We start from the raw sequence: 14,305 nt of genomic DNA, 5'->3' as shown, positions 1-14,305 counted from the left end.
GAACAACAGCGGGGAGCTTAATGATGTGTTTTTGTGTAATGAATCAATGTTTTAACAATAAATAGTGGCTACAAAGCAGCCATGAGATTTCACATAATGAACATTTCTACAACATTTTTCAGAGGCTTCTGATTCGGCATCTAAAGCCCCAGAAATAAGTGATGGGAATGCTTCACACAGCCACTCATCCGTCCTCGTTCTGACATTGACCAGCTTTGATCGGTGTCAAAGTCCGTTTTCTTATTTCAGACTTGTGCTGTCTGTTTTTCCCTATTTTGACGGTTGTCAAATTTTCAACCATAAAAAAATTGACAACTGTACCATATAGATTGTAAAATATTTGGGAAGATATTTTCAATATACAGATTCCATGGCAAATGAACTGATACTTGGTTACATGGTACATGGTTTATGAACTGATACATAACTTAAGAGTTTTTCAATGTAAATGATTCTACAAAATTCTTTCAACCAATAGAATGCTATTTATATTTTTGTTTTGGTACTGTCTATGTACAGTAGCTTGTTTTTGGTCTCTGGTTCAGGAATGGTGGAAAAATTTCAACACTCACCTGGAGCTAACTCTGCAAATACCACTGCTGGGTGATTTGAAAAGTCACAGCAAATCGATCAATAATATATATATACTCTTAGCAAAAATGTTATCTTTAAATTACAATCATTAGATACTATGAGAATAGAAGGGTTCCAAGCTTTTGTTAAACTTCACAGCACAGTTAAAAAATATATGCCTAATAGAATCAAAACTGGATGGTGTTCGGAGATAGATGGAAGGGGTTGAGTGGAGCTGAAGGGTGAGACTAAAAATAACAAGATAACTAATGTAAATTATAAACTGGGTGTTTCAAGCCCTGAACGCTGATTCGCTGACTGCTGTGGTATGTCAGACCATATACCATGGGTATGACAAAAACATATTTTGATATGTTACGTTGGTAACCAGTTTATAATAGCAATAAGGCACCTCGGGGGTTTGTGATATATGGCCAATATACCACGGCTAAGGGCTGTATCCAGGCAGTCTGCATTGCATTGTGCCTAAGAACAGCCCTTAGCCGTAGTATATTGGCCATATACCACAACTCCTCAGGCCGTATTGCTTAAATATACAGTGTCTGTAAAATTAATATAGGTTCAGAACTTTTGTGAAACAGCACAGTTGGAAAATATGTGAAAAATAGAAATCAAAACTGGAGGGAAGCTGAAGGATAGGACTAAAAATAAACAAAACATAACTATTGGAAAATATACTGTGTCTGTAAAATGTATATAGTATGTATTAGCTGGAAGTAGAAGCCTAAGTGTTGTTGTCCCTGAGTTAACACCAATTAGGGGAGGGGTGGTAGGGTTAGGGGAAAATAATAAAGGAAGATATTTAAAAAATATATATACAATAGCAGTCAAAAATTGGACACACCTACTCATTCCAGGGATTTTCTTTATTTTTACTATTTTCTACATTGTAGAATAATAGTGAAGAAAACAAAACTATTAAATAACACAAAATCATGTAGTAACCAAAAAAGTGTTAAACAAGTCAAAATATATTTGAGATTCTTCAAAGTAGCCACCCTTTGCCTTGAAGACAGCTTTGCACATGCTTGGCATTCTCTCAACCAGCATTCTCTCAACCAGTCACCTGGAATGCATTTTAATTAACAGGTGTGCCTTGTTAAAAATGTATTTGTAGAATTTCATTCCTTCTTAATGCGTTTGAGACAATCAGTTGTGTTGTGACATGGTAGGGGTGGTATACAGAAGATGTGAAACACCAAATCCATATTATGGCAAGAACAGCTCAAATAAGCAAAGAGAAATGACAGTCCATCATTACTTTAAGACATGAGAGCAGTCAATACGGAAAATATCAAAAACAAGTACAGTCGCAAAAACCATCAAGCGCAATGATTAAACTGGCTCTCATGAGGTCCGCCACAGAAAAGGAAGACCCAGAGTTACCTCTGCTGCAGAGGATAAGGGCATTAGAGTTACCAGCTTCAGAAATTGCAGCCCAAATGAATGCTTCACCGATTTCAAGTAACAGGCACATCTCAACATCAACTGTTCAGAGGAGACTGCATGTATCAGGCCTTCATGGTCGAATTGCTGCCAAGAAATCACTACTAAAGGACAGTAATAAGAAGAAGAGACTTGCTTGGGCCAAGAAACACGAGCAATTGACATTCGACCGGAGAAAATCTGTCCTTTGGTCTGAGCCCAAATTTGAGATTTTTGGTTCCAACCACCGTGTTTTTGTGAGACGCCGAATAGGTGAACGGATGATCTCTGCATGTGTGGTTCCCACCATGAAGCATGGAGGAGGGGGTGTGAGAGTTCTTTGCTGGTGACACTGTCTGTGATTTATTTAGAATTCAAGGCACACTTAACCAGCATCAACCCAATTGAAATGGTTTGAGATGAGTTGGACTGCAGAGTGAAGGAAAAGCAGCCAACAAGTTCTCAGCATATGTGGGAACTCCTTCAAGACTGTTGGAAAAGCATTCCAGGTGAATCTGGTTGAGTGAATGCCAAGAGTGTGCAAAGCTGTCATCAAGGTAAAGGGTGGCTACTTTGAAGAATATAAAATATATTTTGATTTGTTTAACACTTTTTTGGTTCCTACATGATTCCATATGTGTTATTTCATAGTGTTGATGTCTTCACTATTATTCTACAATGGAGAAAATAGTAAAAAAAAAAAAACATCCTTGAAGGAGTAGGTGTGTATACATATACAGTGGGGCAAAAAAAGTATTTAGTCAGCCACCAATTGTGCAAGTTCTCCCACTTAAAAAGATGAGAGAGGCCTGTAGTTGTCATCATAGGTACACTTCAACTATGACAGACAAAATAAGAAGAAAAAAATCCAGAAAATCACATTGTAGGATTTCTAATGAATTTAGTTGCAAATTATGGTGGAAATGAATCTTGAATGTATGAATCTTATTATAATCATAATACTGAATGTAATGTGTGTAGTTTTCATCCAGAATTAGAAGTACTGTCTCTTCCTTGTTAGAAGCGAATGGAGCTATCGTCAGACTGGCTGGAATGCTGTGTTCCTTACAGGACATCCTGTCTCTACCCAGGGAGGGGAGAGACCTTGGGCTTAGTAGATTGTTTAACAGGTGGCAGACAATGTGGGAAGGCTTGTGAACTATATTGCCATTATATCGGAGAGAAGGAGGAGCCGCACTCAAAACGCTATGACGAAATGTGATATAAACCAATGTACATTGTATTATGATCAGTACTCTCGAGAATAAACACTATTGATTGATTTTGAGACTAGCCTCTGTCCATTTTATGCAAATAAGTATCTTACAAATTCTTAGAAATGGGCAGAGTGTTTTAATTGAATTGGTTGATGAACAAATAGCAATATAATTCCTTTAACAGTATTTCAATTATTAAAAAATATATTTGGAAGTAACTATCTGGATATTTTTTATTTGAAAAGACAAGTTGAGTATTGGAATGTATTTGGAAATATACTTGGAAAGTATTGGCATGTATTTGAAAATACTCAAGCACTGACTCAGATACACTCCCATGCATTTAACCCAGGTATTTGAAAATAGTATTTGAAATAAGTATTTGAAAACACTTTCAAATATAAGTATATTTCAATTAAATTATTTGAAAATACTTTCAAATACTTCCAATAGAAGTAGTTGATTCTGCCACATTATTTTTAAATATTCAAATACACAGAAATTGTATTATTTAAATAACAAATAATGACATTCACATGTATTTGAACCCAAGTCTGTTGTTACATAATGTCAAAATGGCATCATCCCCTTTGTGTTGTCTTATTATGTTCCCAAAAAGTAATCCGAAATTATAAGGAGAGATGTTGGCTACAGCCGTTAACGCAGGTAATGAGCAGGAATCATCATCATGGTGGATGTAAGCCATGAACTAATCTCCTAATTGAAAGCAGTGGTTTCATATTTGGAATAGGAGAACTGTACACGGTCGGATAAATTGATATGTTCACGCCTGGAGAAAATGTAACTTGGCTTGATGAAAAGATAGAATGATAGGGGGTCCTGGGGTACAACCAGATGATAACATCAGTTCTGTGATACGCAGTTTATGAAAATGAATCGTTGAGTGGTGTTTAAAAGAAAAATAATCTTGTAAAATAAACCCACACTATGGTATAATACAGTTTTTCTCAATTGCTAAAACACTAAACCCCATTGGCTGAACAAGGTTCTCAGTTGCCTGGACTCATTTAGCTAATTATGCAGTCTGTTGTCAATACCTTAAACCATTTCACATGGTAAAACACAGTCTGTTGTCAATACCTTAAACCATTTCACATGATAAAACACAATTTGCAGATCTCACTTAGACTTTTCAGCAAAACTCCAAACACATTCTCATTCTCAAAACACATTCTGCACTCAAATGCACATGTCCTCCATACTGGTAAACACACGTGGCAACAATCAAATACAAATAGAGAACATATGTCATTGATTGAACACAACCACTCAAAATTGATTTAACCTGTTTCAAATGATACGACACAACCAATATACGCTAGTTCAGAGAGCAAACAGGTTGTTGAAGGTGAGAAGGAGAAAGTCTGAGAATGGATACTGTAGTACAGTGCATTGTAGGCTGCATACTGTACAATGGATGAATTGTATGGCCCTGAACATTGTGATTTCCATTTATTAACAGTACTGACTTCTCAATAGATTTTGACTGGTTGCAGGTTCATATCAACAAAGAACAAGAATTACAGTATCACAGAGACAAAGGACAAGTTTGTGAGATGCAGGGTACAGTACTGTAAAAATAGGGGTACAAGGAGGAGGAAGAACAAAAAACAAAATTGCAAAGAGCAAAGGAGAGTAGTAATTTCTGATAAATTTTGAGCTACTATGATATAACATGTTTTCGTTCATCAAAATGTACTTCTCCCTGAGAATTGTATGTTTTGAACAATGTGTTTTCTATTTTTCGGTGTATTGTTTACTGACTGCTTGAGAGTGTATATCATTTTGATCACTTTGTTTATGATTTGAGAGCAGTGTTTGATTTTGAACACTGGTTAAACTGTTTTGAGGCGAATGTTTCATTTTGCAAGAGGAGCCAGAGGTTATGTAAATAGTGCTTGAAGATGAGGTTTTGTGTTTAATGTTTTCAGGAAATGGAGCAAGGTTTCAGAAATTGTGTTTTAGCAATTGAGAAAAACTGTAAATCAATGTATTGTCTGTTTGTGTTTTTGATTATGTCTCAGCAGTGAAGACGGACCAGCTCCAGACCATTAAACGAGAGCTAACTCAGATCAAGATAAAGATCGACTCTCTGCTGGGTCGCCTGGAGAAGATCGAGAAACAGCAGAGAGCCGAGTCAGGTGAGGGGGAGGTGGGTGGGGGCAAAGACAGAGGGTAAGGGTGTCAGAAAGAGAGGGCAACGGAGGGAGAGAGATAGAGAGAGAAAACATGTCAGAGAGAGGGAGAGAGAGATAGAGAGAGAGAGGACAGTCTCACAGCAGGGGAGGTGAAGTAGAAGAACATTTAAAGCTTGTTCAAATGTTAAACACAGTTTCACCAAGACTGATTAGTATGATGTTATGATTCTCAATTGCAAGTCTCTCCTTATCCCCTCAGAGTAGCTAGTCAGCATCTTGTTACTTTTTGTCACCAGTTGTTACTTTGGTCTCAATTCTTTGTCCTCCTTTCACTCTTTCTTTCACGTTTTCTCCAGAGGCTCAAAGAAAGTATGAGGACAACTGTGACTCTCTCCATGAGGAGTCTGTGTCGGAGACAGCTGAGAACTCCGGGGAGGAGGCGGGCAACAGGGCACTGGATGTCGAGGCCGGAGAGATGACCGACGGGGGCGAGGATGACTACGACGAAGAGGGCAGCCATCATCTGGTAAGAGAAATGGGTGATGAAAGGGGGCCTGGAAGGAGGGCAGGGGAGACAGTGGTTTGGGATAGGAAATTTAAATTGGGCACACCAGTCTTGCCCTTAAGAAAGTTAATTCTGCCAAATTATTCATGGCTCAAGATCTGAAAAGCAGTGTGAGTTTGCTCATGAGTAAATGATGAGTGTGCCACCACAGACAGTTTCTCCCTGACAGCCCAACTCAAATGAAGGCAGTGGCAGGTCCCTGTTCATACACACACCAACGCACGTGCGTGCACACACACACCCCACACCACACACACTGTCATGGGTTGTAATTAAAACAGGGCGCTGCAGACATACCAGCGGGACTTGGAGGCCTGTCTTAACCGATCCAAATATGAAAATGAAGATGGAGTTGCTACTGAGGGAACTGAAAGTGTTCTTTAAAGTCACCATTTTATACTCTACAAAGAACTAGACTGAGGGAAAAAGCTAAAGTATTTTTGACAATTTCTGGAACAGCTGAGATGACAGCTACAATTATTGATCACTTCAGTCAACAACTCATCTTATTAATATTTCTCACAGTTATCACAAATAGGATGCTATTTGAGCATGTCATTTTCCTAAATAATTATATCAGTCTTGCTCCTCATAGAATACACATTATTTCAAGTTCAAGCAGGAAGATGGAAGGAATTATCTGTGGTTCATCTGTGGTTCAATGCCACCATGCTTTCCCTATTATGCGATATTTATGACCCATTATAAAATGGAGCGGGTGCACGCAGTCCAAGAGCTGAAGCCTTGTCTTCTCGCTAATAGAAGAGATTATTTTTCCCAGCGAGTGTGTGGGATATTTATTTGTTTCTTCATTCAAGGTCATATTGATCAGATATAGTGGTCATGTACAATGAGCCAGGACATTTTTTTTTCAAGTTTACAGAGCTCTCCAACAACTTGAAAAACCCTGAATTAAGTTCTGATTGAAGCAGGGTTTGTTTTATAGCTGATTACATTATAACTGCACAAATTGGATTTTAAATACTGATGCATTTCGTCCTTATCTTTTCAGATAGAGAACCATGTTTCTGACATTGACAACTGAGAACAGGTAAGAATTTGGAACCAATAAACCTTTGAAAATGATATAATCTAAGCTTGTTTAGTCAGCCATGTTAGGTTCTCTAACGTTTTCCTTTAGTTTCATGAACCTTAGTAAATCACAAATCACAATTATTGAAGTTTTTCATTAGGCCTAGATTCAATCAGATCAAGCATTAACCTGCGGTAGCAGACACACGCATAGCTGGTATTTTGGCAGTGTCGGAGGTGTAACAGTGTTAGAGCTGTCAAATCGGTGAGCGGCTGTGTTTTCCGGTCATTGTCACAAAGCCACACCCGTCCCACTCGCATTACAAGTTCAGAATGAGAAAGTGCAGGCTACTTAGAAATAATGACACTCAAATTGAAAAACATTCAACGAAATTACGAGGATTTCTATCAGTCTAATCGAGGTGTAGATTACATCTCACATTCCAGTGTTCAAACTTGTAAACAAGGCTGCATGTGATTTCTCTAAATGTGACTCCGTGCAGCCAATGGCAATGTCCGCTTTAGGTTTAATGCCAGGAGCCGCTTGTGGATTGGACAGCTCTAATGCAGTTCCACCTCCGACACCACCAAAACAACCACTATGCGGAGGTCAGCTATCGCGGATCTGATAGAATCTAGCCCTTAATCTTAACCATCACCAAGCATCGACTCTTCAATCATGTCCTAAAGTAAAAGCACTGTGACAGACATAGGGCCGAGTAGCTTCAGTGAAGGGCAGCTAATGCAGACGCTGACAGAGAGCGTTGTAATGGAGTTGCAATGGGCCAGAACCGGCCACAAACAACATTCATCTCATTTAATAGTGTGGAAGTGGAGAGACTGAATGAATGGCAGGGCCCGAGGAAAATTGTTTCTTCTCGCCTGTCGTCCTCTCAGGCTCAGGGTAATTACCAAGGAAGCCACATCATCACTAGGCCCAGCATGCAGAGTTATCCTAGCAGGGCTATTTAGTAGTATTTATGACTTCTGTCCAAATGATGCTACATTAATCCGAAGTTCTCTTAAAGACTGACTGATAGATGAGACCACTAGCCTTGATGTAGACTAGAGAAAATGTTCTATTCATGGTTGTTACAGTATTCATGAGGTTTTATTATCATTGAATGTGTTGTCTTTTTTTGGTTTAAGGTTGATGGAGGAAATGTTACATGCGAGATCATATGTAAAGTACTATGTTGGCCACATATGGTGTTAAAAGTCATAGCATATGGCTGTAATGGACAATGCCAAGTTATCTTTCCCTTTGTCTCTCTCACTCTCTGCCTTTCCCTGCCTATCCGTTCATCTGGAGAGCCAATTCCCTTGCTCATCCACATATAAAACAGCCAGCCATATGTCACACTGCCATTTCCCATTTCCTTTTCATATGTTTGCCACTTTCAAATTCAATCGGTGGCCCCAACCATATGCAGCGCAACCTCAGAGGGCAATCTTTAAAAAATACCTAAAACACTTAAAACACAAACTGCTAAGACATAAGACTGTTCTCTAAAACACATAAGACCAATTACAATGGAGGGAATAGCAGCCATTTGACTGACTCCTGACCAATTATGCTATTTTGTGTATTGTTTTGCGCATATCTTATCTTTTTTTGTGCATAATGTTTCCAGCATAATTTCCTACGACCAAAAAGAGCTTCTGCATATCAGAACAGCTATCACTAACGTCAATTTGGATGACTTATACTTCAATAAATAGGAGTCAAAGGACCTATTGATCATCCCGGACCAAGACCAAATCCCCAACACTCGGAGGAGGCGGCGCTATCACTGGAGAATAAACTGGACAAGCTCTGTTTGAGACTATCCTATCAACGGGATCTGAAGAACTGTAATATTATATGTTTTACCGAGTCCTGGATGAACAAGGACATGGAAAATATAAATCAAGCTGTTATTTCTATACATCGGCAGGACAGAACGGCAGCTTCAGGTGAGCTCAGTTCATTTGTTAACCACTGCTGGTGCGCAATCTTCAATATCAAGGAAGTCTCGAGGTCCTGCTCGCCTGAGTTAGAATACCTCACTATTTTCCAAGTGCGTTTTCATCTATATTTTTCCTAGCTGTCTATTTACCAACACAAACCAATGCTGACACTAAGACCACACTCAACAAGCTGCATAGGGCCATAAGCAAACAAGAAAATGCTCACCAGAGGCAGCGCTCCTTGTGACCGGTGATTTTAATGCAGGAAAACTGAAATGCATTTTACAAAATGTGTATCAGCATGTCACCTGTACAACTCTAGATCACCTTTACTCCACACACAGAGACGCATGCAAAGCTGTCCCTCGCCCTCCATTTGGCAAATCTGACCATAACACTATCCTCCTGTTTCCTGATTACAAGCAAAAACTCAAGCAGGTAGTGGTCCATTGAAGTGGATGCTAAGCGACAGGACCATTTCACGAGCACAGACTGTTCTGGGATTCATCCGATGGCATTGAGGAGTTTACCACGTCACCGGCTTTAATAATAAGTGCATCTATGATGTCATCCCCACAGTGCCCGTACGTACATATCCCAACCAGAAGCTATGTATTACAGTCAACATCTGCACTGAGCTAAAGGCTGGAGCTGCCGCATTCAAGGAGCGGGACACTGATCTGGACGCTTATAAGAAACTCCTGCTATGCCCTCCAATGAACCATCAAACAGTCAAAGCGTCAATACAGGACCGAATCCTACTACACCGGCTCTGATGCTCGTTGGTAGTGGCAGAGCTTACAAACTATCACGGATCACAAAGGGAAATCCAGCAACGAGCTGTCCAGTGACTGGAGCTTACCAGATGAGCTAAATACCTTCTATGCTCGCTTTTAGGCAAGCAACACTGAACCACGCATGAGAGCACCATCTGTTCCGGATGACTGTTTGATCACAATCCCGTAGCCGATATAGGTAAGACCTTTAAACAGGTTAACCTTACAAGGCCTCAGGGCCAGACGGATTACCATGCGCTGACAAGTGTCTTCACTGACATTTTCAACCTCTCCCTGACCCAGTCTGTAATACTCTGCCTTTGCCCAAGAATGCCAAAGTAACCTGTCTAAATGACTAACTACAGCTCAGCGTTCAACACCATAGTGCCCTCCAAGCTCATCACTAAGCTAAGGACCCTGGGATTAAACACCTCCCTCTGCAACAGAGATCAGAGATCAGGAACTGTAGTGCCAGGACAACAACCTCTCCCTCAACATGAATAAGACAAAGGAAACGGAGGGCCGAGCACGCCCCCATTTACATCAACAGGGCTGTAGTGGAGCGGGTTGAGAGCCTCAACTTCCTCGGTATCCACACCACTAAGGACCTATCATGGTCCAAATACACCATCACAGTCATGAAGAGGGCACAACAATGACTCTTGCCCTTTGGGAGGCTGAAAAATTTGGCATGGGCGCTCAGATTCTTAAAACATTCTACAGCTGCACCATTGAGAGCATCTTGACTGGCTGCATCAATGCTTTGAATGGCAACTGCTTGGCTTCTGACCACAAGGCTCTACAAAGGTTAGTGCCTACTGCCCAGTACATCAATGGGGCCGAGCTTCCTGCCATCCAGGACCTCTGTACCAGGCGGTGTCAGAGGCGGTGTCAGAGGAGAAGGCACTAAAACTGGTCAGACTCCAGCCATCCAAGTCAGACTGTTCTCTCTGCTACCACACGGCAAGTGGTACCGGTACCAAGTCTGGGACCAAAAGGCTCCTAAACAGCTTCTACCACCATGCCATAAAAGTGCTGAACAGTTAATCAAATGGCTACCCGGACTGTTTGCATTAACCCCCTTGTTTTTGCACTGACATTCTTGCACTGGCCCCATGTACACTCACTGGACTCCACCCACACACTGACACTCCAACATAGACATAGTCACACACACAAAAACACACTTCCATACTCTACTCATTCACTGCTGGTACTCTGTTTATTACCTATCCTGATTGCCTAGTACATACAGGATTACCTCAATTAACTTGTACCCCTGCACGTTGACTCGGTACCAGTATGCCTTGTATATAGCCTCGTTATTGTTATTTTACTGTGTTTTATTTGTTAATTTTCTTACTTTTTAACTCTGCATTGTTGGGATATGGCTTGTAAGTAAGCAGATCACTGTAAAGTGTTGTATTCGGGGCATTTGACAAATACATTATATTTTATTTGCTGGTAGCAAGGATTGGATTGAACATCACAGTGAAGAGCTCTAGATAGAATGTCTGGAAGGATTATGGAAGTTCTAGTCCCTACTCCCAAAAGGATCAACAAACTTCCCCAAATTCTAACTATGCGAGCATTAAGCACCGTGTAATCGTCCGATTTGCGGTATTATAAATAGTCACATTAATACAAAGGAAAGCCTGCGGCTATTTCCTGTTTTCTCATCTGCATTTTTGTCATTGTCATTTGTTTATGTCTTCAGGACGAGGGAGCGGACATCTCTCCGTCTTCTCTACAGCATCAAGAGACATCCTCATCACCTCCTAGAGAAACCAAAGGATCTCTGGGGGAAGGAACCATTGTGTGGTGTAAAAACAAGATGGTAGTCTCCTTCTTTTCCATCTCTCTCTCTGTGTAGCGGAGACGTTGAACAACATTCAGATGCCCCACTGTGCAGCAGTAACTATATGAATATGGCCTGCTGCTGTCAGAAAAAATATATAATTTTACTGCATCTGCCCGAATTCACTCCTAGATATTCAATTTGCAATTGTTTTCAAGAGACTGATTCAATCATATTGATGCTAGAGAGAGAAGAAAATACTCATTAAAATTGTAGGGGAGTGGGATATTTGCTGATGATAACTGTCATTCCCTTGAGTTATGTTCATATTCGTTTGTGTATGGCTTTTATTTTCAGTGCTGAACACAGTCAAAGAGGACCATTTTTGCATAAGCGTTTACATTTTTGTCCTGTCTATTTGATCTCTGTTTTTTTCCCCATTTGGCCCGAAAGTAATAAATTATGATAAATTATGCACATCGAGATCACAAATGTTTTTTTTTTAAGGATTTGGAAAGGTACAGAGGACCATCAGTCTTGCCCATGCATAAGCGATCACTTTACCGTAACTTTTCCAGATTTTTCCAGATTATCCATTTAACACATGCATGTCCTGGGGGGGGATGATCCATTCTTTATTCTGACCTCCTACCAAATTTCAAAGGGGAAAACGGGCTTCCTGTGATAGCCAGCCAACGTCTGCTTTGGCTTCCTACCAGAGAACAGTGTCTCGCTGTAGCCAGCCCTGCACAGTTTGTACTACCCAGCATGCATCACTCTGTAGGAAGCTGTGCCCTCTCTCTCCACACGGATCTGACCTGTACTCGGGAGAGGAGACAAGGAGAGAAACTTGTGTTCTTTTGCCTTCTTTGAGCTCACTGCACCGCCACCGCAGCACCACATGCGCAGAGGCTTAAAAACCTAGCAGAAATTAAAAGAGGGAGACTTATAGTGCTATACTGTCACTTATCTCATCCAATTTAGAAAATCAGCCAAATTGAATAATTAATAGAATTGCTCCCAATTAACTAATTAGACTACTTTTAACTCATTATTGGGATTGGATGTTGAAATATTTTTATGTTGTTGATTTTGCAGATTTTTCATTGTTATTGAGTCACCTGATAGGTGAAACAGATTCAAGGTTTCAGATAACCTAAATAGAAAGAGCAGAGGATTATATCGATACACATTCTTGTACACTTTGTATGTTGAGATTTCTCCTCTAAAAGACGTCTTTGTATTTGGAGTAGAATTCAAAAGGTTCAGAAACTGCCTCTACACAATATTTGATTTTCGTACAATCCACTCAAATTTGATTTCTGTTTATTAATATTATCACTACTTTTGTATTGTGGAATGTCTTTAAGAAAATGGTCATACCACTCACTACCTGTTTTGATTTCACAATGATATATCCCATTCATTACTGTCAAAAACATAGTTTGAAATTCAATCAGGTCGTCACTGCAGTACATCCACACTGCTCAAACACATTGTCACCATACCACTCAAAGCATATTTTAAGTAGATAAAGTAATACATTAGATAATTATGTAGGCCTACTAGGTGGATCAAGAGAAATGCTCATTTTAATACTGTTGATAGGGTTTTTAGCCTCTGGTTCAGCAGTGTGGATTTTTTAAATTGCAGGCTTTGATTGAATCCTTAGCTGACACCATTGAGTGGAATAAAGAGTCTCCATAGACCAATTATCTGGGTTTGTTTGTTTGTTTACTGACGGGTAATGCAATTAGTAGTATGTCATGTTTTGCATACAAGGTCATCTTTAACTCAAATCTAACTCCATCATTTTGTCTGCGGTTTATGCTACTCTGCACCTTGCAAATCAAAGCAAACCTTGCTATCAAAAGCATCGAGTGTAATTTGGTGCCAGTGGAGAGGATTAATCAAAAACCATGGAAACATCACAGAGTTGGATATGATCTTAAAGCCCGGAAAAAAATGATGATATCGTGACCTTGTTGCAAATTACCCCCTGTGTTTAAAAGAATAATGTACTTGGGTTGGGAGTGGAAAAGGGTATTTTAGAGATGTGCAATTAAAATATATTGTTGCATAGAAATGTACATTTTTGTAAAGATATTTTTATGAATGGCATGTTTAATCTGTGTTTTTCATTTGAATGTATATGGTTGCAACTGTTGTATGGCTATAGGGTCCATTGCATAGAACATAATACGATGGCGTTTCATTGAAAATAAAGTGTTTTATTTGTTTTCTCTTGTCGATAAAATGTTTCTGATTTATGTCATGTAATTTGAATGACACACATTTTATTTTACTTTGAAAATAAATATAAACTGAAAGACAACTGAAATGATAATATATTGTCAATAATAATGCAGTTATTGATAGCTATTTACAATACATTATCCTTGTGTTAAATTTCATCACACATTTTAGATGTTCTAAAATCTCTTGGTAATGTTAAGGCAAACCTATTATTAAATGGGCAGACCATGAAGTGTGTGCTTAGTGCTGTCCTTTCATTCTACCTCCTCCGAAAGTGTTATCTAGATTCCAGACAGGGGTCACTATATGAATTCACATTCCATGCCCAAATAAGGTAATTCCTAGAACAACTCCAAATAGATGGGTTAGCTGACAACATCACGAAAATTATGCTCACCCTCAATGGTGCAGAAATTAGTGTGGTGTTGTGATTCTGGATGGCTAGATACTGTGGCTAGCAACAATGGCAAGAGGCTGCCATGTAGCTCGTTTCAGCTAGTTTTTATCTAGTTCTTGATACCATGTCTTGTTTT

The 14,305-nt window shown here is 39.6% G+C and overlaps 1 protein-coding gene across 5 annotated transcripts in view; it reads left to right on the top strand.

The window, feature by feature from the left end:
- Window positions 1–14,009, top strand: part of LOC135517418 (RNA-binding Raly-like protein) — a 161,251-nt gene extending 147,242 nt beyond the window's left edge. For 3 of the 5 annotated variants that reach the window (XM_064941677.1, XM_064941678.1, XM_064941679.1), the window contains exons 6-9: window positions 5,282–5,398; window positions 5,752–5,921; window positions 6,973–7,011; window positions 11,436–14,009. In XM_064941677.1, coding sequence (XP_064797749.1) covers window positions 5,282–5,398; window positions 5,752–5,921; window positions 6,973–7,005 — 320 coding nt within the window. In that variant the 3' untranslated portion in view covers window positions 7,006–7,011; window positions 11,436–14,009. The remainder of the gene's footprint in view (window positions 1–5,281; window positions 5,399–5,751; window positions 5,922–6,972; window positions 7,012–11,435) is intronic. The other 2 variants (XM_064941680.1, XM_064941681.1) reach the window with 1 other exon arrangement.
- Window positions 14,010–14,305: the final 296 nt, after the last annotated feature.

This window comes from Oncorhynchus masou, chromosome 28, assembly GCF_036934945.1.
Source record: "Oncorhynchus masou masou isolate Uvic2021 chromosome 28, UVic_Omas_1.1, whole genome shotgun sequence".
Lineage (NCBI taxonomy): Eukaryota > Metazoa > Chordata > Actinopteri > Salmoniformes > Salmonidae > Oncorhynchus > Oncorhynchus masou.
The sequence above is the reverse complement of the archived record's forward strand: the minus strand, read 5'-3'. Positions and strand labels throughout refer to the sequence as shown.